Source organism: Sapajus apella, unplaced genomic scaffold (genome assembly GCF_009761245.1).
Source record: "Sapajus apella isolate SASKATOON/1434 unplaced genomic scaffold, GSC_monkey_1.0 scaffold24, whole genome shotgun sequence".
Lineage (NCBI taxonomy): Eukaryota > Metazoa > Chordata > Mammalia > Primates > Cebidae > Sapajus > Sapajus apella.
In genome coordinates this window covers 5597026-5623186 of record NW_022436964.1, presented here as the reverse complement: position 1 = coordinate 5623186, position 26161 = coordinate 5597026, and the positions used below count along the sequence as shown (strand labels likewise).

The window sequence follows — 26161 nt, the reverse complement described above, 5'->3', positions numbered from 1 at the left end:
TCCTTCATTTCATAGTATTGATAGATTTATAACAGTCCTCATAACTGATTAAATGTCTCAATTCTTTTGCTTTATGTGGCATTCTTGGCCACTTAATTATACTACATAAAATGGTGTCCTGTTGCTGTCAGTGCCGTTGGATTGCAGCATGGATAGCGTCTTTGGATATTTTTAAAAATGTTTCTATCATACCCTTTGAACTTGTAAATAGAAGTGCTGAGCATGCATAAATGTGTTGTAAGAAATTATTTCTCTATTACTATTTAGCTGAACTGATGGTGACACTAAACACTGAGGCTTTGATGTTTTATACGGTATTCTTCCCCACTAATTAACTGCACTAATGAAGTTAATTGTGGGGAAGAATGCCGTATAAAACATCAAAGTCTCGATGTTTAATCACAACTTAAAAAGAAGTTTTATACTCTTCAATTGCCAAATACATTCCAATTAGCTGAAGGAAGGTCAAAAATTCTGTTTTCCCCCATCTCATCTTCAGAGCTTTTCTGGTTGACCACTGGTTACTTGAGCTGCCTGAGTATTAATCTAGACAAGCTGACAGTGGCCTGTGGAGGACAGCATATCTTCCCACAAGCTATAAACCAGCATAACTGAGAGACTCAGTTTCTGTAAAAGGCAGTGATGACTTCTCCTGAAATGTATTGATGAAAAATGAATGCAACTCACAGAGTAATTTATTTCTCTACCCTTTAATTTTATTATTAGTTTGACCCACTGCTCCATTTTCCCATGTGTTTCCATATGTTGCTCTTCTAAGCCACTTCTCTAATTTCTGATAGGCATATTTCCTTGCCAGATTCATTCTGCAAAACCAAGGAAGTGTGTGTGTATATTTAAAGGCATCAGGCTTATATAAGTGGAGGCTTCACAAAGTTGATACAGATTTTTAAGTGACCAGTAGTGGAACAAGAACAACTTCTCGGTCATTTCCCCGTGGTATGTGTTACATCAATTTTTATTGTTTTATTTCTTAATCAGGCAGGGTTTACAGTAGCAATAATGTAATTCAAATAAGCAATTATTGTAATTGACCTTGGCGATGAGTATCCTTGGCTTTTACCACAGTTTACTTAATACCTGAGGATGGCCAATTATCTCATAATGTCCACTTTGTTGAGATTATTGTTTTAATTATGGCACTCAAAATACATCACTTTGTCAGCATTGTAGAGTCAAGCATGGAGGCACTGCATTCAATATTCAGAAATGTGTAAAGAGCATCTTGCCTTATCTTATGACATGGTTATGATTGTGTTTTTTCTCTCTCCCAACCCCCAGCTGTGGTTTTGAAATGTGGTTCATCCTGATATGATCAGCTTCAGGGAGAGAAAGTCTGGGATTTGTTGTTGCTGAGCTAGTTGTGCTCTCAGAAAGGATGAAGGTGACTTGGTGCTGATAGGTATGCAGGTCTAGTTGATTAGGAGTGGTAAATGATAGCAATCTCAGTGGCTTGTTGATTTTCTGAATATGCCTTAGGTCAGAGGTTGTCAACTTTAGAATCACCTGGGTGCTTTTTAAGATAGCCTGTATCCAGGCCATTCACTTAAGCCTACCCTCTCTGGAGAGAGTGATTTAATTGTTCTGGGGTGGGGTCCAGATAGGGCTTTTTAAAAGCTCCGCAGGTGATTCTGATGCCGTGCCAGACCTTTGAACCACTGCTTGGTCGTTTGAATTGTTTACTCCCTGCCAATTTGTCTCATCCCAGCCATGACCCCGTCCCAGATTATAGGACTCTTTTTGGGGGTGCTTGTTGCTGTATGACTTACTCTTCCCCTCTTTCTTCCAGACTTAGCCTAGCCACATGCACATGCTTGAAATAGCCTCAGTGCAGGTTTGGGTCCTGGTAATGCTTATTCTTCCCAAGCAGTTCCAGGTCTACCTCTCTCATAGGAAGTCTCAGTGAGTAAATTTCACCCCTTCACAAACCTGAAGTGTAATTTTTACCAGTGCCTCATTATGCTCTTACAATTCAGTTTTCTCTTGATCGTGAAATATGGCTTACCTTTTATCTAAGTTTTTTCAGTAAGGATTAGAATTTGTTCTTTAGCATCTGTCTTACATACTGGATACAACTTTGTGGAAATTTAATTCTGGTTGATTAGATCAGTAGTTATCAAGTTTCTAGTTGTTTTCCTCCCTTCTGTGATAAACCTGGAGGATGCTGTTCACATGCATCATGCAGTCCCTTGATTCCCCTAAGGATAGGAACATTCTTGTAGGGTACCTAAGACTCCAGCTTTTTCTTTTTTTTTCTCTTCGAGACTGGATCTCACTCTGTCACTCAGGCCAGGGTTCAGTGGTGCTGTTTCTGCTTAACCTCCCAATCTTAAGAGATCTTCCACCTTAACCCTCCCCACAAAGTAGTTGAGACTATAGGAATGTGCTACTATTCTGGTTTTTTAAAATTAAATTAAATTAATTAAATATTTTGAGACAGGGTTTTGCCATGCTGCCCAGGCTGGTCTCGAACTCCTTGACTCAAGCAGTCCACCTGCCTCAGCCTCCCAAAGCACTGAGACTACATGTGTGAGCCCCCATGTCTAGTAATTCCTGCCTTTTTTTTTTTTTTTTTTTAATGGAGTTTTGCTCTTGTTGTCCAGGCTGGGGTGCAGTGGCGCAATCTCGGCTCACCACAACCTCCACCTCCTGGGTTCAAGCGATTCTCTTGCCTCAGCCTCCCAAGTAGCTGGAATTACAGGCATGCATCACCATGAGTGGCTAATTTTGTGTTTTTAATAGAGACAGGGTTTCTCCATGTTGGTCAGGCTGGTCTTGAACTACCGACCTCAGGTGATCCATCTACCTCGGCTTCCCAAAGTGCTGGGATTACAGGCATGAGACACCGCACACGACTAATTCCTGCCATTTTTTAAACTAAAAGCTTGTATTTTATTGCAGATGCATGAAGATGGCATTATTATATTGACAAACTTGATTTCATTCTAATTTTGCATATATTCACATAGAAACACACATTTGTGTGAAGTAAGTCACTCATTTATACCCTGACATCTCAGATCCATCTTCTTCCTTCTTGCCCAGTACCCCTCCAGTCTAAACCATCAGCATTTCCCCCTGGACCACAGCAACGGCTGCTTACTGGTACCCCCCATTTTTCCTCCAAGGCTCTATTACCTGCCAGGTCCACTTAAGCCCACACCAACAGCATGAGTAAAGTAGAGGCACCAAAAGTGGTAAAAGCTCAGCTCTGATGATCTGATTCAGAATTTTGCAACCAGAATTCCACTATTTAATTTTAGCATACATGGAAGGTTTATATTGTACACTTACTGTTGATGTTAATTGCAAAGGATGGAGGTAGGCAATGTAATCTTTTCTGTTCTTATGGGCTTTAAAAATTTTTCCTATAATTCTAGCCTCCTCTCTGAATGATTTTTAGGATGTGTGTGTCATCTCATCAGTTCCTTCGGTGGCCCTTACAATGAAACACAGACCTCACCGTGGACTGGGCCTGCACACTCTCGGCCTCCTTTCCTCCATTTTTGTCCCCCTATGCTCTCTAACCTGCTCCCTCCACGTCAGCACCCAGCCCTCCTGTGTGCTCCAGTGCCACTGCCAACTTTCCCCTTGTTCAGCACTATGCATGTGTTATTCCCTCTTTCTAGTCTTTTGGCTGTCAGCAGGGTTGGCTCCAGCTTTTGCTTCAGGTGTCAGCCAAAATGTCATCTTTTAGCAGAAGCCTTTCCTGGCCACCTGGATGCTAGCTATTCTCAGTCTCAGCATCTTATGTCCTTTGCAACACGTTGCCACTTGCATTTGTTTTATTCTTCTTAATGTCATTAGCAGCTTGTTTTGCTTTATTTTCATGTCCCTTAACTAGAACCAGTGCTCTGTGAGAACAGGGTCCCCATTCACCCTTTTAATTGTATTTCTAGTGCCTTAGGACCCAGCAGAATGCCTGGCAACTTAGTGGGGACTCAATGTAATAACTCTCGTGCTTTGTTATTAATAAGAGATTATGTGTCTGCATGTCCCCCTCCCCCATGTTAGTCTTGAGGCCCCACTCAAGAGCACCTTAGAGTTATTTGTCAAATTCCAGTGAAGTCAAAGATGCAAGCCTAGCCTTCACATGCCACCATAACTCAAGGTTGCCCTAGAAGGCACATTTGACATGAATTCTGCAAGTTGGAGGAAGAGCACAACTTCTGAAGGGAACACTGACCCAAGAGGGCAGGAAGATGCCCAGACTTGAGAATGTGCTGTCTGGACTTTTGACTGTGGAGAAGTGGACTGGCTTTTCCCCAGTCTTGAGGCTTGAAAAAGTGTTCATTACCCTCTTTCAAAGGCTTAGAGGAGACAGTCATAGCAGTTCTAGTTTCCGGAAATAAACATGAAAGGAAGGGTGGTATGCCTCTACTTCAGGTAGTTACCTCATTTAATTGTCATGACTGTCTTAGTTTGTTTGGGTCCCTATGTTAAACTACCATAAACTGGGTGGCATAAATAGAAATTTACTTCTCACAGGTCTGGGGGCTGAGAAGTCTAAAAACAAGGAGCCTCCATTAGATGCTTGATAAGTACCTGATTCATAGATGATGCCTTCTCGCTGTCCTTATACGGTGAAAGGGGCAGAGGAGTTTTTCTGGGCCTCTTGTATAAGCGTCTTAATCCTATTCTTGAGACTCTGCCCTCTGGACCCAATCACTTAAAGGCACAGCCTCCAAATACCATCACCTCAGGGGTTAAGTTTCATCATATGACTTTTGATGGGAAACAGACTGACTACAGCAGTGACAATCCTATAGGTAAAATACCCTTATCTCCATTTTGCAGGTAAGAAAATTAAGGCCCCAAGGGGTTAACTTGCTGCAAGTCACATAGCTGATAAGTGCTGGGGCTCAGGATTGAAACCTCCTGAGCGCATGTGTATTTCCTTCCCTTTTCCTTAGATTCTACTCTCAGTGCTGGCTGTAAAGCTGGTGCCTTTTTCGCTGTTGTGTTTCCAATATCTAGAACATTACCAACACAGAATAGCTATTCAACTTATGTCACAGTGTTCGTCTGGTATTACAACATGAATCTCTGCTTGAGAACTTGTTATTCTTCAGATAGAGGAATAAAGATTCATTTTTCCATCTACCAGCTAGCGTTGAAAACCCTTAGGCAGAATCTCCCCCACCCAACCTCTGTGGTCTAGCTGGCCCTGCCAAGGCTGCTAATAACCTCTCCAATCTACTGTCTCTTTTCAGTGGAGGAGGGTCAGTGGGTGTCTGTTTGAAAAACAATGTCAGTGGCTCAAATGTTCGTGACATGACATTTGATTAATCTCATGCTCCTTGGATACTTTCTTGTACACATTAGGTTGTAGGATCTTCTGCATTTCAATTAGTGTACCCTGGAAGCTTACAAACCATAAGATTGACTGTTGGCTGTGTTGGCAGAGAGCTGTCCTGTGGTGGGACATACGTGCACACATGTGCATGCATGTAAAGAGAGACACAGACTGGACCACAAAAGTTGTACCTCTGCTTTGAGTTATTTTAATCTTCCTTCATTGGTTTAGCACACATTTATGAATTGTCCTTGCATTAAAGTTTATCATGTCCTTTGAGCCATATTTAGTATTAAATAACAAAAGCACACCACTGAGCTAGTATTCTTTCTTTTTAATAAAATAGTGATTGATTGAATGGCATTCACCTCATTTCTCTGTGTGGTGAGTGAGAGTATTTTCTTGCAGTCCATTTACAGCATGCTGCTATTACTGCACCATTTAGCTTGATGCCAAATTGCAGTTGGCTCCATTCATTTCTGTTTACTGAGTAGCACTGTAGTGATTAAATGTCACTGGGTACACCGAGTATACAAAAGTAATTAACCTAAAAGGACATGTTAGAATAAAGGTCAACAACCTCTTTAGCCCACAGTGCCACCAGCAAGACAGAGTATTGACAGAGGTATTGCTGGCAGGGCACGGGTGGAGGGGGAGGTGGGTGTGGAGAATGGAAAAGAGTGAAGCAAATGGAAGGAGGAAAAGGGAGAGGGAAAGGTCAGAGAAGCAGGAGTGATAGACCAGGACTCACAGTTGTCTGAGACAGCAAGCAGAATGGGGCTAAGCTGTTTTTCATCAGTCCCTTATAATTTAGCTCTCTGACCTATGATCTTTTGCTGGGGATGGGGGGGGAGGGTTAAGAGATTAGATCACAACTTGACTTGTCTTTCAACATTTCAGCACCGGTTAGTGGAGTGCTCTTGCCTGGGTAGACCAGAGTAATTTTGGCCCATGCTTGATGAATCAACCTGTTCTTCCAGTGTTTTATATGTTTTTTCAAAGTCTCCTGTGTCTTTAGATCTTGTTGTCATATGAAAGCTTGAAATTATTTCTGTAGAATGAACTGAAATTGTATCTGTTAATATCTGTATCTCATTTGTTTTCATTCCTCAGCATACTGAAGTCACTATCAGTCACAACTGATACTAATAATGCTTTATGTTGCTTTACATAGTAAAAATTTACATAAAGCGGCAGGTAGTCATCTGTGACTTAAAAATCAACCAATGTAAATCTCTTCCTTAAAAAACAAGTATTATATCTGTCTGCCTTATATTGGCCATTTTTTTTTCATCATCTCTGTGTGGTGACTTGCTACCCAGAAAAAAAAGGGGGGTGTACTAAGGATGTTTTTCCTTTTACCACATACCTCCTTGGGGATAAACATTTCAAGGAGATCCCCAGGGTCACTGTTCTCTAAATGAGTAGCACAGAAAAAGTGCTGATGCCTGCATTCTTCCCTGGGTCTGTCAGGCAGGATTCCTTTAAATCCTGTCTTTTCAATGGTCAGACTTCAGTTAAGATTTGTTTCCCTGTGGTTACAGACAGCTGAGGAGTGTGTGATGAGAGACAAGGAAGGGGATAACCTGTTGAAAACTTTCTCTCTTATGGGAAAGATTTATTTATATTAGAATTTTTTAAAAGGTGGCCTTCATACATTCATCCAACAATGAATATTCATTGCATACCCAACCAGAGGCCAAGTCTGGCACTGACCTTGAGGGAAGGGCCTGCATCCTTGATTGGTGAGGACAGCAACAGCGAAAAGGCACCAGCTTTGACTGTCTTTTCAGCGTAGTTCTGAGAATTATCTTGTCACCTTGTTACTTTCAAAATTACTGTTTTTGAGGCTGCCTCCCTCTTTTGGTGTGCCTGCACATACATGCATATAACACACACACACGTGCATGCACACACACACACACACACACAGCCACTGTTCTTCTATTACAGGCATTAAGCACTGAGGATACAAAGAAATAAGACACGACAGTGCATGACCTTTAGAAATGCATAATCTCCCATCTTAATATAATGAAATAACATGGTAACATGAAGCATACATGAGCGAACCCAAGTTTTGTGCCCATTCATTTGTCCAGTAGCTGTCAATTAAAACACCAAAGTCCTGGATTTTCGTGGTGATCAAAATGGGCATGGTCCTCACCTTCATTGAACTTCTAGTCAGGTAGATGAGATAAGTAATCAAAAGACTAGCCACAGCCACAGTGCTAGCAAGGAAGCACACCAGGGGCTGTGCAAGAGATTGACTGGAGGGAGCTTCTGGGATAGCATTACAGATAAGACCTTTCTGAGGATGTGATGTTTAAGCTGAGGCATAAAAGATGAAAAGATGCTAGCCACTCAGGCTGGGAAAGAGAGTTCTTGGCAGAAGTCTGCACAAAGGCTCTGAAGGATGAAAAAATTTGGGTTTTCTAGTGCTCTAGGAAGGAAATTTTCAGATCACAGTGGAGAAAGTGGGCAGGGGCTAGATCACACTTGTTACTTATATCAAGCGCGAGATGTTTGTCTTAAAGGGTGTTGATTTCTGTTTTGACTTTGAAAACTTTTAGACCTGTGTTGTCTGACATGATAACCACAAGCCACATGTGGCTTTTCAGCACCAGCAATGTGGCCAGTCCAAATTGAGGTGTACTGTCAGTATAACATGCATATCAGATTTTGAAGACTTAGTACTAAAAAAAGAATGTAAAATGCCTCACAAATAATTTTGATATTATTATATGTGTTGGATTTTTGAATTATTGGATTAAATATATCAAAATTAATTTTACTGTTATATGTATATTTTTAAAACTCTGACTATCAGAAAAATGTAAAATACGTAGGTGGCTCACATTATATCTCTGGCAGTGCCATTCTAAAGAATAACTTAAATATTTTAATGAAAGCCCTTAAGACCAATCAGTTAAGCGATCATTGAAAACTGTTTAGCCATTTTGTGATGATATGAAGAAGACCAGGAGTTCTTGATTAGCCACCTCAAAACTATTAGACAGCATCCCTTTAAATTGATACATTGTCATTTCTTCCTTTGTTCCTGTCCTATTACTCTCAGACATTATATAGAGTATATTTGCATACATAATACATAAGAATAATATATATGAGGCACTGTCAAGTTAATACTCTTGGAAAAAAAAAAGGTTTCACCTTTCAAATAGATTAAAACAGTTTACTGGAAAAAAAACAGCAACACGAAAAGACATTCTTTTCTAATACATTTTAATAGTTATTAAAATGAAGATTCTGGTCCATTGAGGTACAGCTTGCCAAGTCCTAAAGTTTAGTCCAAATAAATAATAAATAAATAAATAAATAAAGTTTAGTCCTTATTTCTCTGAGCTGCTACCCTACTTCAGCTTCTTTCAAAGCAGCTGTTAGGATTGTGTTGATATTTTCATGCAGAAACAGAGCTCAGTGCAGGAATAGGTATAAAGCCAGTGTACCTTCCCTGAAAATTCAGGAAAGAAATTTTTGCCAGCCCTCCCCCACTTTTGTTTTTATGGCAGTCAAACTCATGTACCACATGAGATTTGCCAGTGGGACTTAGTAAGGTTGGTTTTAAGGCAATAGGTGAATGAGTGGTTTAGGATATGTTTTATAGGTCATGCACTGAAAAAAATAATCCCAGAAGAAAGTGGCCAGTGCACGTGACTATAATTTACATGGTGTTGGCATACAAAATTTATAGAATTTGTATTAAGGAGAGCAGAGAATTCTTGCTGGAGAACAAATGCACACAGGAATGTTAGGCTTTTCAGACTTTGAGGAGGTCCATTGGATTGAAAAGCGTGAAATAACTTTGGGGCGATAGATAGTTTAAACAGTGAAGGCAGTACAAGGTTGTGTGCACTTGGCAATTTTTATTACAATTTCTGGTAGACAATACTGTGCCGTCTATAATGATCAGGAATGGTATTACTTGATTAATTCAGCTTGTGCTTTGGATTCTTCTCTCCCCCAGTGGTGAGGGGTTATACTTGTTCCATCTCATTCATCCACTTGCTTCCTTGTGTGGCCCAATGTTTGCACCATATGCAGACTAGCTTTCAATAGAGGGCAGCTAAGCTAAGCTCTCTACATCAGAATCAACCCTATGTCTTCAGTGTCAAAGCATCATGTCCCAGCAGCTCAGTTTGCCAGCTAAAGTAACTGTTTAATGAAATTTCTGGGGTGGAGCCAACAGCTTTATTCCAGGAAAAGGAAGCAACAATCAAGAAACCCCAAGAGGACATTAAGATAATGTTCTAATTTAAAATCAATTTTATTGATACCTTATAAATTATTAGGGCATTTTATACTGACCAAGTAATACATAATGCTGAGGCCATGGAAACAACATGAATGACTGAATATTGAAGTGCTGTGTTTTCCACCACACATGAAGAAAAAATACGTAAAACTTTTGTATCCTAAGTATTTTGACTTGAGGAGCCCTACTGAAAAACAAAGTGTATATTTCATTCTTCCGGGTGTATATTAATATTTTATTCAAGACATTTCATGTGTTTCTGTACTTAATGGGTTGAATATTTGTTGAATGAGTCCTTAAGTAGACAAAAATTATGCGGTTGTTTTCACATTTGCCAAAAAGGTATAGTGCTCTCTGTGAGGGCTTACTAGATGCCAGGTACGTACTTCACATTGTGAACTCTTCTTTATCCTTATGGCAACTTGCAGGGAAATGTTGCTATATCACCCTTATCTTACCCACTGGAGAAATGGAAGCTTAAAGAGGTTCGTTAATTTTTCCAGGGTCACATAGAAAGTGTTATACAGCCTGGTCTTGAACCCAAGGCTGTCTGACTTTCATACCTCTAGCATAACCACCGTAGACACTGCCTCTCTGCTCAGTTATTCTTCTGACTGTTGATTCCTCTGGTTTGATAATATTTTGATTACTTGCAAAAGAAATTTATCTTGATCCAAGTTTCTCTTACCAGGAGAGAAGCAGAGACAAAAACAATAATAGAACATTTTTAAGAGTATATTGTTCATGAAATGTTATAGAAAGTGAAACATTTGTTAAGAATAGACTCATTACTTTATATGGAGATTATATTAAATCTTCTTTTAACAAGGGCAGGCCTTCAGAAAGCCCCAGTCATTTTTGAAGGTGAGTTTTGATTTATGTTAATTTGAAAAAAGCAAGTTCTGTGGGAGTTTTGTACAGATTGTGCTTTTAATGACTTCCTTAATCAAGCAGGTTATTTAAAAAAACAAAAAAAACCTCTTACTGTAATGAGCAGTAAACTGACACGAGTGACTGGCTCAGTCAGAGCTCTACTATATTCAAGTTTTTTACCACCAGCATGCTGTAAATTTTAAGTTCGTTTACATAACTTTACATGTGTTATGTGTCAGTATGTGAGACTTCTACATTTTGACCAAATAATTTTTGTTTTAAAGGTTTTATATTTTTTCCCAAGTAAAGATTATTTTCTCTATATATCCTGGTTGTTTCCCTGTAATTGAACTAATAATATGTTAAAAATGTTTTGTCAGTTATAAAAAGCTCAATGAATGGGAAAATAAACGTTTTGTATAATTCTGTACAACAAAATCCAATTAGAAACTAGCTGGGTTATGGTACTATGTAGTTTGATGTACATAGATTTATTTAGGATATTTTCCAAACTTATTCAAAGTATTTCTAAAATACAGAAATACAGTGCTTTGAGGTCTAGTAAACATGATCAACTCTTTGGATGATTCATGACTGTAGAGTCAGCAGTGTTTATTTCTGTTTTTGACATGGTCTTTTGCTTTTCTAAGGGGTTGCAGAGGAAATTATTATTGAGGACTTTGGTATGGCATCAGTAAAGGATCTACAGGGACCTTCTTCAGCTTTCTGTCTCAGTGTCCCCCATCCCCATCCCCAAAAACAAACTCAACCTGAATTGTCCCTGACCCTGATTAATGTTTGAGAATTCTATAGTGACTAAACTATAGTTAGAGTAACTATAATTTATCATCTAAACATGGCTGTTTTTGAGAGTGAAGGGAAGCCTGGACAACAGGTGTAGAAAGGGCAAACAAGGACTTGCAGTTACCCTTGGCAGATCTTAATGGCGGCTTCTGACTCCTCATTATCCCGTTTATCTGTGTGAAAACTGATCTACCCTTTGGTACCATGTAGATAGGATTTTTGAGGGCCATAGCTGATGAGCAAACAAGCCACAACAAATGAGTTTTAGGCTTCTTGATCGTGGTTGTCCATGCGACCTTTAGCATGTTCTTTCTGGTTGTTATCTTCTCTGGGCAGGGAAATCTAAGTGCTGCACCTACGTGAATGGAAACCAAAATTAGCGTAGTGTACATTTGAAATCAAATTAGAAAGTCCATTGTGGAGATGGTATTTGCCCTCTTGCCTTGGTGCAGTATGGAACTAAAACTTCATTGTGTTTGTTGAAAGAAGAGTTTTGGTAAATAGCAGCATATTAAAACCCTGTAATTATGGGCTATCAGAAGATCTGTGCTAGGGGAAGTGCTGTACAAATGTCTAGAAAAGACCTAGATAAGATAGAAAATAGAAGACCCACAGTAGCTCACCATCCCAATCTCTAAAGTAAGTAGAATCAACTGGAGTGCCGGGTACAGTGATAGGACTAAGTCGCACTGTCGAGGGGCTAGGCTATGTGCCTGTGATTGTCCATTGTACATTATGTGGATTATTTTTCTTGGTCCTCAAAGCACCCCTGTGGGGCTGAGGATAGGGTGTTGTTACCCCAGACTAAAGAGAGGTTGAGACTTAAGCACATCCCTTACAGCTACACAGCTATTAAGTGAAGACTCTAGACTCACACCAGGCAGTCTGACTCCAGAGAGATGCTCTTGCCTGCTATTAAAATCTGTGCTCCCTGTTATTAAAATTAGCTAATTATAACAATGGCATCTTCTTTTGGGGGGGAGCTACTTTATAGAAGCCTTTCACATACATTGCCATCTTTGATCTTGAAGTGGCAGAGGAGTAAAGGTGGAGGGGCGGGGCCATCCCTTTCATGTTCCTGGAGGTGTCAGTTTTCCATCTGACTTGGTCAACAGCCATAGTAAAGTTTGGGATGGACTTTGGAAACCAGAACCTTCTCATAGTGAAATTAGAACCTGATTTATGATGTTGGAAATCGCTTTTTAAAACTTACCTTTTGCTACCAAAGCAATTGAGGTTTCCATGTAATAAGATTTAAACTTTTATTATTATTTTTTATTGTTTTCTCCTTGTTTTCCTCTCTTTTTCTTAAACAAATCTAGCCTGTTCTTCTTAAATATCCCAGTATAAATGTTTACTTTTAAAATCTGCAGCTTTACTAAACATTCACATTCAGGGTATTCTGCTTTCTCTGGATCAGCCATTGCTTCTGACTGTGACTCTCCGATCTTAACAGATTTGCTGAGATACACACACACACACACACACACACACTCTCTCTCTCTCTCAAACTGTAGTGAGAAAGATTTGTGTTTAATCCTTCCAAATTTGTAGATTTATAGGGTCACAATATAGTTTCAGTAAGTTTCTTATGAAGTAAGCTTGAGAAATAATTTACTCTAAATTGAGCTTTTAAAATCATAATAGAGAAATAAAAAAGCTTTTCTAGTAAAAGCATGATTTTATCAGTATTTATTTAATTCCTCTTATTCACGTGCCCAGCAGAGATCCAAGTGGCATTCCTGTGGCAGAATGGCGGACTTACAAGATTCACGATGAGAGTCTGTGCCAAGTCCAATTTGATTCTAGAGTAATTATGTTATTAGAACATTGCTGATTGCCCCAGTGCCCATTGTGCAGCTTAACCTTTAAATGCTAGTGATAATTAACTACTTTATCATTCTACCAGGAAACTCCAACATGTAACTCTGTTCTACAGTCAAATTCAAAAATATAATGGTGCCCGCACACCCAGAAACAGCTAGCTTAAGAAAAATAAAGTATTTGGTTGTACATAAGAGCCAATAAATAAACATAAAAATCTAACTAGGCATTGCCTTTTAGTATTTTTAAGAAATTGTTTTGTTTAGAAATTTTTCCTCTTAATGTGGAAATAACTTTCAATAGAATATATCAGGGTTGGAATGCTCAGAGAATTGTTAATAAAAGATACATACATTCCATTGTTCTTTTTGTGTGTGTGTGAAGTGTCAGATTATTCGGATGAGGGCATCTAAGGGGAGGTAACTGGAGCAAAGGCGAGAAGGGGCTGAATTGCCATATTACTGATTCCAAGGACACCACCACATAAATCTTACTCTAGTGACTGGTATCTCATGGAATTGTTCATCCTACTTACACTCGGAAAAGAAATATTTCATGAGAGATTTGGAGTGAGACTGAGGAGTACAGAAGGGATGTTCAGCCATTTGTGTTCAGAAATATTTCTGGGTGGTTCTCTTCTGCTTATGATGCGAGGTGCCCCCACCCTCAGGGAGCCCACAGCCTGAAGTGGGAAGTGGCCTTGTAAACACAGCAATAAATTTACTGTGAGTGCTTTACTCATTGGAGGAACAAAATGTTAAGGGAACAAAGAGGAATGAATGATTAATTTCACCTGACAGCATCTGAGGAAGCTTTGAAAGGTGACATTAGAGCTGATTCTTAAGGATAGTGGGGGATTTCAAAAGATCTTGAGAAAATAGGCATTGCCATAAGCCAGGGAAAAAAGGCTACAGATGCAATGAAAGTACAGAACCCAGGGGAACGCTGGCTCATAGTGCTGATGTAGGATACAAGGCCAGGACTCTGGATTGGGGCGTGGAGTGGAGACTTTGGAAAATAGCCATACTCATAAATTTGGAATTTTTTTCCCCTATGAACAGGAGAAACTGTCCTTTCAAAAGAGGAGTAAGAATAAACTCAGCCTTTCTTTTGGAAATATGAATTCCACAAGTGAGGTGGTTAGACTGGAGAGGGTGAAAACTAGAAATGGGATTGAGGCATGAAGTATGGTAGATAGTAATCCGTAGATGATGACTGCATGCATGTTTTCAATGGTCATGAAAACCTGCTGAGTGCATTGGGTTGTGTGAAAGTGAAGCAGAAGTGTTGACCCAAGTCTTATGACTTGGGAATAATGTTTGGAACTCAGCGGAGATACATGAAAGCCAAGAAGTCATCCACTTAAAAAAATTGTCTGGCTTGTAATGTTTTGCATCAGTCTCCAGCCTTACTGAATAATGCCTGCAGTCTTTTCAGCCACTAAGCTTAAAGTTGAATGTTTGAAAGGGATAGAGTATTCATATAAAACCTCAAGAGGGGCTAGCACAGCAGGGAAGGGTTTAGAGATCCCCAGCCCCTTGTACTGGGCACCCACTCACTGGGCCCATCTCTCTTCCCCCATCGAACTCCCACCTGTATACCTTTGGAGCTTGTGGTAGAGTTGCCATCATCAAGATGTGAAGAAATCCTGTCAATCTTCTAACAAGGTGTTTTGGAAGTTTAGAAATGCCACAAAAGAGATTGTGACATTATGGTTCAGCAGAAATAAAATGAAACACAGACCCAAAAGTTCTGCATAACACACTTTCTCCCATAGCTAATTAATAGGCCCTTGTAAATGTTGTACATTTTTATAAATGTCAGTTATTACCAACAGGCTAAGACAGAGCAAAAAAAAAAAAAGTTCAGAAGATAAATTTATGAATGAGGAAGAGCTTTACTGACCAGTTTTCTGAATTGATTTGCATTCCAGACAGAGATGTTCCAGTGGTGATGCTTTGTTCTTCCTGTAACTTTTTTCCATAGAGATTTATAGATATTCTTTCTACTACCCTCCAAGATCAGCCCGTTCTTACCCTGGGCTAGGCTAATTCACACTTGGGAGCCCTGCCCTGATACCCTGCCAAGGGACTGAGCTACTTAGGTTTTTGACATTCACCGCCCAGCAGGATAGCGTGGCCCTCAACCCAGCTCCCGCTCTCCCACCTTGCCTGCATTTAGATATTTTCTCTGGTCTGTTTGAGGCATAGTCACTAGGCAATTGAAAAGATTAGTCCCAGTTTTCATTGGCACTTTTTTCACTTCTTCATCCATGATTTTAAGCTCTTGCCCTATAACCACCTGACCTTTTTGGCAGATAGAGTCAGGTCTATCTGTGCTTCAGGTCTTGTCACCTATGTCTCTTGTGTGTATGGGAGACTGCTCCAGTTGAGAGCTCCTTGAAAGCTGAGGTGAAGCATACAGGCTGAGCGTAAATGTGATCCCAAGAGGCCTGGAGAGCCTTTCTCCATTCCCTGGCCCCAGCACTATTCCTAGGTTTCCAGAGATTAAAAGGAGCAGGTTCATGGAAACTGTAGGAGTGAGAAAGGAATACTGGCATTTTTGCAGGCGGTGTTTTTCCTGCCGCTCTGCATCTCCCAGGCCCTTAATATATAGTGCTGAGCAAAATTTTATAAATATGACCTATGTGTCACATGATTACTGTCCTTGGTTGCTCAAATCTCCAAAAATTACTTCTCCCCACCCCCTTCTTTAAAATTGAATTACTAATTATCTCTTAAGCTCTACTTTATAGTTTCTCTGTAGAAGCTTGAAATGCTGGCTTCCCCTTATCGAGCAAATTAAAAGAAAAAAAGCCTAGCTTTTTCTCCTTCTCTTTTCTCTCATGTCTGCTTCCTTTCCCAACTTTCTAAAGGCACTTCAGCGTACAATATATCCTTTAAACCAAACCCATTCTCTGTTTTGCATTTACACTAACTCCTGTCACCCTTTTTGATTCCTCTCCTCCCTCTGTCCCATCTCTCTGCCTCTTCTCGCTTGTTCTTTCTTTCCCATTCCTTTCCGCCTTGTCTTTTGCTACTTGTCTTTCCCTTTATATCCCTGTTTTCTTCTTTCCTGTCCTCCACTCTCTCCTGTCTCCTCTCAACAGCTTTGCAAGTACATACTAATAAAGAACAAAAAGAAAAGTCTTAAGTGACTTAAAAATCACTCTGCTAAATAGATGATAATTTCTCAACTATGCGTCCTCTCCTTTTAATTCCAGAGCTCTTCGGTATCTCCATCAGCCAGTTTCCGAGGTGCCGAGAAGCACAGAAACTCCACAGACTACTCCTCCGAGAGCAAAAAACAGAAAACGGAAGAAAAGGAAATTGCAGCTCGTTATGTAAGTTCATTCACCTTTGCTTTAGGGGAGGCCAGCTTGCCTTTTTATCTGCAGCCATTTTACCCTTTGACTATTACCAGCCAACACAGGAACACAGGATAACACCCTTTAAGAGACAAAAAAACATTTATTGCATTTACAGCTCTGTGGCAATTGGCTAGCTGAAGTCCTGTGTGCGTATAGGTGCAGGTGAGGATAGAATGCTTCACTGGACAGCTAACAGAAGACCTGGGTGATCCATATGATCGTTTCTATAGGCGTATTTGCTTCCCCCATTTATTTCAGAGTGGTTGGATTTTCTGTGGTTAGCTAGAATTTTCAGGGGAAAAATATATATATAAAATAAAATAAAAGTGTTTAAACACCTAGATGGATTCATGTGCTGAAGGATATACCAAATGTTATAGAATGAAACATACAGAGACATCCCTAGGCTGGATGGAAGCTCGTTTTCCTCTAGTGGCTGGGCAGGTCACAGGAGTTGAAAGGGAGCAAGCTGATGGGGCAGTGTGGAGGCAGGCGGCCCCTGCCCTGCTTCCCTGGTGGTGTCCTACAGGGCTGCATAAAAGCTGAAAATCTGGATTTTTACCTCCCAATATGCAGTTTTTTTAAATACCGACAAACCAGACCATACGTGTCTATAGGCTGGATTTAGCCTGGGCATGTAAGTTTGCAGCCTCTACTCTAGAGTAATAAACAAACCATCAGCTTCAATTGTGTAAACTGAAAAATATAATCAGGTTGCCCTCATGGTACAGTGGGCAGTGCATCAGTCTCATAATCTGAAAAATATATTACCCACCTCCATAGCATCATCATGAGGATTAAAGAAAATAGGACGTTGTCAAGTGTTTAACATGGTTTGGTACAGCTCATTGTTATAAGATATGAGGAATTCGTCTGGACTTCTGTAGGGTAAATGTGGTATTTTTTCCGTGGGGAGAAGGTAACACTTCTCATTCTCACTCGTCAATGTAGGACAGTGATGGTGAGAAAAGTGACGACAACTTGGTGGTTGACGTTTCCAATGAGGTATGTTTGTGGCTACTTTAATTTTCTGTTCTTGTCCAGCCATATCAAAGACTACTTGTCCAAACAATTAGTATCCAAAATATTTTGAGGCTTGTCAGTTTTTTTGTTGTTATCGTTGTTGTTTTTTGAGGCAAAGTCTTGTTCTGTAACCCAGGTTAGAGTACAGTATTGTGACCACAGTTCACTGCAGCCTTGAACTACACTCAGGTGATCTGCCCTGCTCAGCCTCCAGAGTAGCTGGAACTACAGGCACACAGCACCACGCCTGGCTAATTTTTTAATTTTTGGTGGAGATGGGGGTCTCATTATGTTACCTAGGCTGGTCTCAAACTCCTGGGCTAGGATCACAGGTGTGAGCCACTGCACCTGGCCCAAACGTGTTCTTGATTTCTAAAGGGACCCACATTTTATTTACATAAAAATTATATACTACTGATTTTCTATATATTATTGATCCTTTTTTTGTTGCTGTTCTTTTCTATTAAGAGTAAAGTGTCTTCCTCTACTGCAGTAAAGGCACACCAGATCTCTGTGGTCAGCCTACAGGTCTCAGATTGGTGGGATTCTGATTTTTGTTTGGGTTTTAAATAAGTACTATAAATACTATCTTTTTTTGTCCTCAATACTGAATATTTTTGTTAGTTGTTTCAGTGAGTATTGTTATCTGTTCTAGAACACTTGTGCTTCTAAACATTCATTAAATGCTTTTGGCTAGAATGTCCAACACCCAACACCCCCCGCACTGTAAATGTGCTGTGCTTGCGTTACTATCCATGATGTTCCTTCGTAGGATCCATCTTCCCCTCGAGGGAGCCCAGCACATTCCCCGAGAGAGAATGGCCTGGACAAGACACGCCTGCTCAAGAAAGATGCTCCAATTAGTCCAGCTTCTATTGCATCTTCCAGCAGTACTCCTTCCTCCAAATCCAAAGAACTTAGCCTTGTAAGCAGCTCCTTACCATCTCTCTGAGTGTGGCGCTCTGTCAAGATGTTTGAAGTTGATTTTTTTTATCTTTATATTTCTCACATTTTTTACAGGACTTTTATTTCCAAGTCCATATGTATGTTAAGTATTTAAGTTTAATAGACAAAAGTATTGTGGAGCAGAATAAGTTTACTAACTTATTGGTGATGAGTGTTTATTTTGTGATTCTTTTTGCAAGGATAGAAGAGGCATATGGGGAAATTGAGTGAAATACGTCTTAGCAAAGAAGAAAAATGCACACTGGGGTTACAGAGATGGTTTTGTTACCTGTGGTTTATGGTAAATTTAGTTTGGGGCTTGAATGTGATTTTGTTGCTGGCTTTGCTACATATGACTGCAGTAATTTATTCTTTCTATCTAAAAAGTAATCTGTCATTTGCAAAAGTGTACCTTGACTCACATCACAAATCACAAATGCAAAAATGAACTACTCACCCATCAGGATAATCTCTCTGTACCCTATTCTTATGTGGCTGTGTAGTTAATTGCAATTTTGTGCAGTGTGTCTTTTTTCCTCACCAGTTATTTCCTTGTAACATAACATTTTTAAAAAGAATAAAAAGACAAATTTAGTTTTCAAATAACATTTGGAATTCACAGCTAAAGGAAAGGAGATTCCTCAGTTGGTCTGCAAATTAGGGAGGATATGTCTGACAGAGGGCTAGATTGTTGGGGCTTTTTTTTTCTTTTGTTTTCTCTTGGCCTTCTGGCCTTCTTTTAATGGCACCTGCTCTCTGTTTCGTCTCTCTCTATGACAGTTCAAACTTGAATCTGTTTTCTAATGTGACCTGTTCAGTGCACCAGGAAGCCTCTTGTGACACGAACAATCTGCCAGGGGCTCAAAGTTACCCCAGTCTTTACCAAAGCCACCAGCAAATGGCCAGTCACAATTCGGACATCCTGGTTTGTGTGAGCCTCATCCGACTGAGACCAATTTCCTAGAAAGGAGCTTCTCTCCTGTAAATTCAGTTTCAGTTTATATCTTTCCAAATACTAGTTCTGTGGCCTCAAGGAACTCTCTTACTTCTTTGTTACCTTTTTAATTGATGAAAGTCAAGGCCCAAGCTGAAGAACCTCTTCCATTTCTTTTCCTCCTTTCCTTTCCTTTCCTTTCCTTTACATTTTTAATGTTTAACGTCATTGTTAAAACCATGTTCTAATTGCTGGTACATGTCGTTTCATCTTGTTAGAATGAAAAATCTACAACTCCAGTTTCAAAGTCCAATACCCCTACTCCACGAACTGATGCGCCCACCCCAGGCAGCAACTCCACTCCCGGGTTGAGGCCTGTACCTGGAAAACCACCAGGAGTTGACCCCTTGGGTTAGTAAGAAAAAAGTTTTTTCTATATTTTTATGCTTGTTTTTAAAGAATTTAAAGCAATTTAAAGAGTATAGTACATTAAAAGTGCTAATGACCAGCATCGAATGGCTATTAAACAAAATTATTTAACCTGAACCAAGCACCTGGGACCAGACTTGTCTGGCACATGGTAAAAGTTCAATAGAGTAAAGTGAATGAGTGAACTTCTCTGAGGCTTGAATGACTTTTGGGAATATTAAAGTAAGCTCATTTGAACCATAAATTCTGTTTTTTGGCATGTTTACCAATGTCTTCATTGTTGTTTCCTGTGTTCTTCATTTTTCTTCCTTCCATTTTGGTTTGCAGCTTCAAGCCTAAGGACCCCGATGGCAGTCCCATGTCCATATCCAACTCCATTTGGGATCGTGCCCCATGCTGGGATGAATGGAGAGCTGACCAGCCCCGGAGCTGCCTATGCTGGGCTCCACAACATCTCCCCTCAGATGAGCGCAGCTGCCGCTGCCGCTGCCGCTGCCGCCGCCTACGGGAGATCACCAGTGGTGCGTTTGTGAGCGTCACAAAGTAATATTTCAGCACACAGAGGATTGTCTTGCTTGCTTGATTGATTGATTGAGACAGGGTCTCACTCTGTCACCCAGGCTGGAGTGCAGTGGCACAGTCTTAGCTCACTGCAGCCTCCACCTCCCATGCTTAAGCGATCCTCCCACCTCAGCCTCCCAAGTAGACTACAGCATATGCAACCATGCCCAGCTGATTTTTTAATTTTATGTAGAGACAAGGTTTCACCATGTCGCCCAGTCTGGTCTCAAACTTCTGGCCTCATGTGACCTGCCCGCCTCAGCCTCCCAAATTGCTAGGATTACAGGCATAAGCCACGGCGCCTGGTCTATGTATTTTTTAATGTAATTTCTATAACCTGAGGTATTTGGAGATCTGTGGGTATTTATACATTAAGCTACATGTAATTATATCTGAGATCCATTTTCTTTTGTAAGGTGAGGAAGTTTCTTTTTAATTTTGTGTGTCTTTTTAAAAAAATACTAATTTTAAATTTTCGCAAATAATACTAATTTTGGAAATTTCAAACCTACAGAATTAGATCACATGGTATAATGAATGTAATGAACACTTTGGTTCTACTGTGTGCTTCAATAATCATTAGCATAATTTTTTAATCTATGTTCTACTTCCAAGTAGGTTATCATTAAATCCTAAACATTTTATCATTTCATCTCTAAAACCTTATTTTTAAAGGACCTATTCTCCCAGGTTTTAGAATAGATTTTGAGAAGGATAAAACCAAGCCAAATTAACTGTGCTGTTTTTGTTGTTTGCTTGGGAAAAATTGTAGGTGGGATTTGATCCACACCATCACATGCGTGTGCCAGCAATACCTCCAAACCTGACAGGCATTCCAGGAGGAAAACCGTGAGTACCCTTTGCCTCTGTACGCATTGTGTGTCAAGCTTGGGTCCCTTGCTGGCCCCTTAGACTTTGAGTACCACAAGACAGTGTTGGGGGAGTTCCCATGACTTGTATTTTTTACCTTGCAAGATATTTTTCATTTTCTCTTAGAACAAGAAGAGTACAAGAAGGGGTTTTGCACTTTAACATTTTGTGCTTTTATATGTGAATGCAAATTGCAGAGACATCTCCAGTAGTCAGGTCTTCTCTACATCTGTTGCAGATTTCAAGGCAATTCTTTGTTCAAAAAGTCTGATTATTATGTGCAAACCTGGATGTTCAAAATTTGAATATGTTGGGAAAGGACATGCCAAACTTCAAAGGCTGAAAGGAAATAAGGGTGCTCTTATGCTAAGTTCTGTTTTCAGAAAAGGTGATTTGCCCAGTTGACTTCTTATACCATGCTCTGGGCATCTGGAGCCTCTGTATTCACAGATTCCTTGAGTTATGAGAGACAAAACACAACACACCAGTTGTTCTAGCCTCCCTTTGGGTATTCTGATCTCTCACGGTATCTCATTCCAAATAATTTATTTTAATCTAATGCACCTTTTTATTACTACCTAATCACAGTTGTCTCTGCTAATTGGCTTCATCTTCCCAGAAACAAAGACTTTACTGTAAAGTAGCACTGGCTCTTCCTTTAAAATCCCAGCTGGCTTTCTCTCTCCTCTCCTTTGGGAAGCCTCCCCCGCAAATCCTCCTTGCCTTGTTAGTCATCTGTGTGTGTGCATTTATTCTTGTCACTCTTTCCCTGAGCATCCCCTCTGTCACTACACATGCCATATATGTGCTGTCTTCCCAGTCTCCAGGGCTGTCCAGATCTGACCCTCAGTAGCAGCTCAAGGCCCCTTTTCCCAGAGGCTTCCCTAGTAGCTTGCCTGCCTTGAGGCATTTTGCACTTACCGTCCTTCCTGCAAAAGTTTCTGCGGCTTAGTGTCTCATTTAGTTATCTAAGATGTCATTATGTCAGAGCGTTCTGCCCTGACAACCCTATTATCCTTCTCTCCCTTCCTCCCTATTGTTCTGTCCTGTTCTACTACCTTTTGAATGCTTCTGTATAGCCATTATCTGCCTCTCCCTGACTTGACTGTAAGTTCCATGAAAACAGAGCAGAACTTTTTGCTGCTGAGTTATAGAAGTAGCCTCACTGCCTAGAATGGGACCTGGTTCATAGTGATGCTCACAGTATAGGTTTGTTCAGGGAATTAGTATGTGCTGATCTCTTTCTTCTCGACTTCCCATTGCTTGTTTATTCACTCCCACACACTCAGGCACTTTGGTGTTAATTGTGTGCTCTCTTCTCCCCCCCGTCCCTTCAGTGTTGCCTAACCTAGACCCTTTCTTTACTTTTCATCCGAGGAATCTGAATCTTGGTTCTTCTTTTTGTAATGTATTAATACTTTTCTACAGACCCTACCTTAACCATCCTTGTTGCATCGAACGTAGTGCTGGCTCCATAGTCTAGTTGCTTGGTAAATATTTGACTTATTAATAGGGGAGAAAAGACAAATTAGAGTTCCTTGAGAGTTGAAGGTATAAATACCAATTACCATAACATTCTATGTACCTGTGTGTGTTTTGCAAATAGTTGTTGACGGATTGACAAGTCTTATTGACCAAGAACTATGATATATTTGAAGGTGAAAGTTGGGTCTATTTCGAGCAATGCTAAATAACAAGGTTATGTGATTAATCAAGTAATGACCCAGATACCTACAAGTTCCATATAAACTTGTGGAGAAAGTGGAAAGGTTCCTTTAGGGAAGAAGTACTATCCCTTGTTTTATAGTTACTTCTTAGGTAACCAACAGCTGTACCCAGAGCTGTAGCTTAACACTAGAGCTAATGAGATGATGCTTCTTGCCTCAGCTGCTGTTTTGAGGCAGAAGGGATGTAAGTAAGTGTGTTGGTGGGTGTATTTAAGGAAACACCTTGGCTAGGGGATTTGGACCAGTTAAACCACTGTGGAATCACAGCTGCTGTGACTCAGGTGGTGCTTCTGAGTCTTGAGCTGACTTCCTGTCCTCCAGTTTTGACTTTTGATTTTATAAAATGTTTAAATGTTTAGATCCTTTTGGGTGGGTTAATGGATTGGAGGATTCTTGAGAATTTTTGTTTATGAGAGTGAAGGACTCGCATCTACTGCAATTGACAAATGACACTTTACCAGGAAGCATGTAGTGCTGTCAACAGAGTATGGGTTTGGGAGTGCAACAGATCCAAGTTTGAGTTTAGACTCTCCCAGTTGACCACTGGGAAGAGTGACTTTATGCATAATTGCTTTGTGAGCTTCAGTCAGTTCATCCATGAATCAGGAATGGCACCTCCTCAGCAAGAAAGATGTGAAGAGACGAAGTAAGATAATATGTTGTGCATTCATTCAGTGCCACATTTGTTACATGGTGGCTCTTTGGTCAACCCCAGCATTATTTCCCTTTTAGCTTTGTCCCAGCATATTACCCATTTTTCAACTACTTATGTAGTAGGAGGTACAGTGTGTTTTAGGGGCAGAAGTGACCCAAGAAGATGGGTCATTAGTGTGTCTTCATGTAACAGAGCATATACATTCACCATATGCATATAGAGGTAATATACTTTTACTATAGATTTTTACAGCAGAAATGAATATAACAGTTATGTAGCTGTCCAGGTCATAAGATACAGAATTGTGCAACATTGTCTTGTGCGTATTTTTCAAGACAAGACTTTTTTAAGTGTACTAGAAAATAAAAAAATCACCTGAAGTCCTCCTCCACCACACATACCCACAATGTAACTACCTTTCTCCATAAAGATTTATACAAGGTGTGAGTCTCTCTTCTAATTATTTAACAAAATGAATTGCTAGATATTATCAGAAATTATAATTAAATGCATATTCCAAGTTAATGAATAAAGTAGTATTTATTGAATAATTCACATTGAGTCCTCTTGTCTGTTCAGGTGAATTAGCAGAGGTTGCACTCCATATGTAGTTGGAATAACAGCATAGTTTAATTTCAACATAAGCCAAAAATGGACTTTCTTCTCCACCTGCTACTCAAATGGAGACTTCTGGGGCTAGTATATAACTATTTGATTAAAATCATGGTACCGATTGTATGGGATATGACGTGTGAACACAGCAAAAATAGAAGATCCCAGGTTAGTGGATTAAAGGCTGCTTACAATTCAGAAAGCTGACTCTTACATTGGCTTATTTTTATAAGGCAAGATTTTCAAATGAGAATAACACCTGATGCATAGTAGAAACCTTCAATGAGTATTTGTTGGCGAACTCACTGGTCTGTTTGTATGCTACTTAGAACCGAGCTTTCTATCATACATCAATGTAAAATACAATAACCAGACCTCTAACTGTGACCTCAAATTCAAATGCCATCTTGTGACACATTGGAAATGTGGAGAGGGCATTATGCGCGTGAGAGATGAGCACAGCAGAACTAGGCCTCAGAGAGGAAATGAGCACAAGGTGGGAAAACCTTCTTTAAATATGCTGGGTCTTTATCAAGATGATAATCCATATATAACAACGTTGACACACGTTTTTAACAAAGCAAATTGCAAGCATTTGGATTGTTCAAGGTGTAGTTATGTCAGAAAGTCCAAGCCTAGCATTTTCTTCAACTGTCTCTTGTTCTCATTGCCATGTTTGTTGGAGAGCCACTCTTTGCTTGTAGCAGCTTGACCTGTGATTGTGTGTGTGTGTGTGTGTGTGTACACATGTTGAGGGGAGTTCAGGTCACTCTGTTTCTCTGACTCCCTGCACCTTCTCCCTCAGCCCTGCGTTTCTAGTTATTTGTTAGGCATCTTAGCTAGGGATCTTGAGTGTATGTTACTTGCAATCACAAATTCATTATATTCAGAAAGTACTTCTGTAAATTAGGTCCTCCTTGGTAACTATAAATACAGTGTTTCTTTTTTTCTGAGCTAAAAACTCAGTTACTCTAGCTCCCTCCTCACATCTCATCAATTCAGTCCTATGGGATTTTATATCCACTGTACCTTCTAACTTGTCATCCTTGCCCTTTCCTAGTTCAGGCCCCACAGTACCTCTTTCTGAAATTGTTGGAATAATTGTTGTTGTTGTTGTTGTTTGTTTGAGACAGAGTCTCAGTCTGTCACCCAGGCTGGAGTGCAGTGGCACAATCTTGGCTCACTGCGACCTCCACCCCCTGGGTTCAAACAATTCACATGCCTCAGCCTCCTGAGTAGCTGGGATTACGGGCACATGTACCACCACACCTGGCTAATTTTTTTTTTATTTTTAGTAGACACAAGGTTTCACCATATTGGCCAGACTGGTCTTGAACTCCTGGCCTCAAGTGCTCCATCACCCTCCACCTCCCAAAGTGCTGGGATTACAAGCCTGAGCTACCATACCCAGCAGGAATAATTGATTTTAATTCCTCCTGTCCATCCTACTCCTTACTACCAAGTTTATTTTATGAATGACTTTGCCCAATAATGGCACACACCCTCTATCCCTCAAAAAACCCTTCAGTCAATTCTGGGAAGGTCTCAGGCTGACATTCTGGTCCTTCCCTTTTACAGCATTACATTGATTCAGTTATATAGAAATATAGATCTGGTATGTTTTGTCAGACTGTGCTTGACCAGTTTCTCTCTCTGCCTACTGTGGAGTTATTGTTGAATGAATGAATTCCTGGATTAAAACCAATTCAAGGATTTCCCAGATCATTTCACCTCATCCTTTTGGAACCCTTGTTCTCTGCTATTCTTGCAGAAAATTTTTTTCCATCTTTCTCTTTACTTGAGGATATCTTTCCATTCTTTAAAAACCCATTTCTAGTACCATGTCTCCCTCTCATGAAACATAAGTTATATTCTTCCTTTTCAAAACATTTCAGAATACTTTCCATTAGAATGTGACCTGATATTGTATTCACTTCTGTACTT

At 40.0% G+C, this 26161-nt stretch overlaps 1 protein-coding gene across 9 annotated transcripts in view; it reads left to right on the top strand.

Annotated features, from left to right (window-relative positions):
- TLE4 (TLE family member 4, transcriptional corepressor) overlaps positions 1-26161 on the top strand; it is a 148410-nt gene that overhangs the window by 110575 nt on the left and 11674 nt on the right. For 8 of the 9 annotated variants that reach the window (XM_032290868.1, XM_032290867.1, XM_032290864.1 and 5 more), the window contains 6 exons: positions 16315-16434; positions 17413-17466; positions 18257-18409; positions 19642-19774; positions 20120-20313; positions 21126-21202. In XM_032290868.1, coding sequence (XP_032146759.1) covers positions 16315-16434; positions 17413-17466; positions 18257-18409; positions 19642-19774; positions 20120-20313; positions 21126-21202 — 731 coding nt within the window. Of the gene's footprint in view, positions 1-16314; positions 16435-17412; positions 17467-18256; positions 18410-18634; positions 18731-19641; positions 19775-20119; positions 20314-21125; positions 21203-26161 lie in introns of all 9 variants that reach the window. The other variant, XM_032290871.1, reaches the window with a different exon arrangement.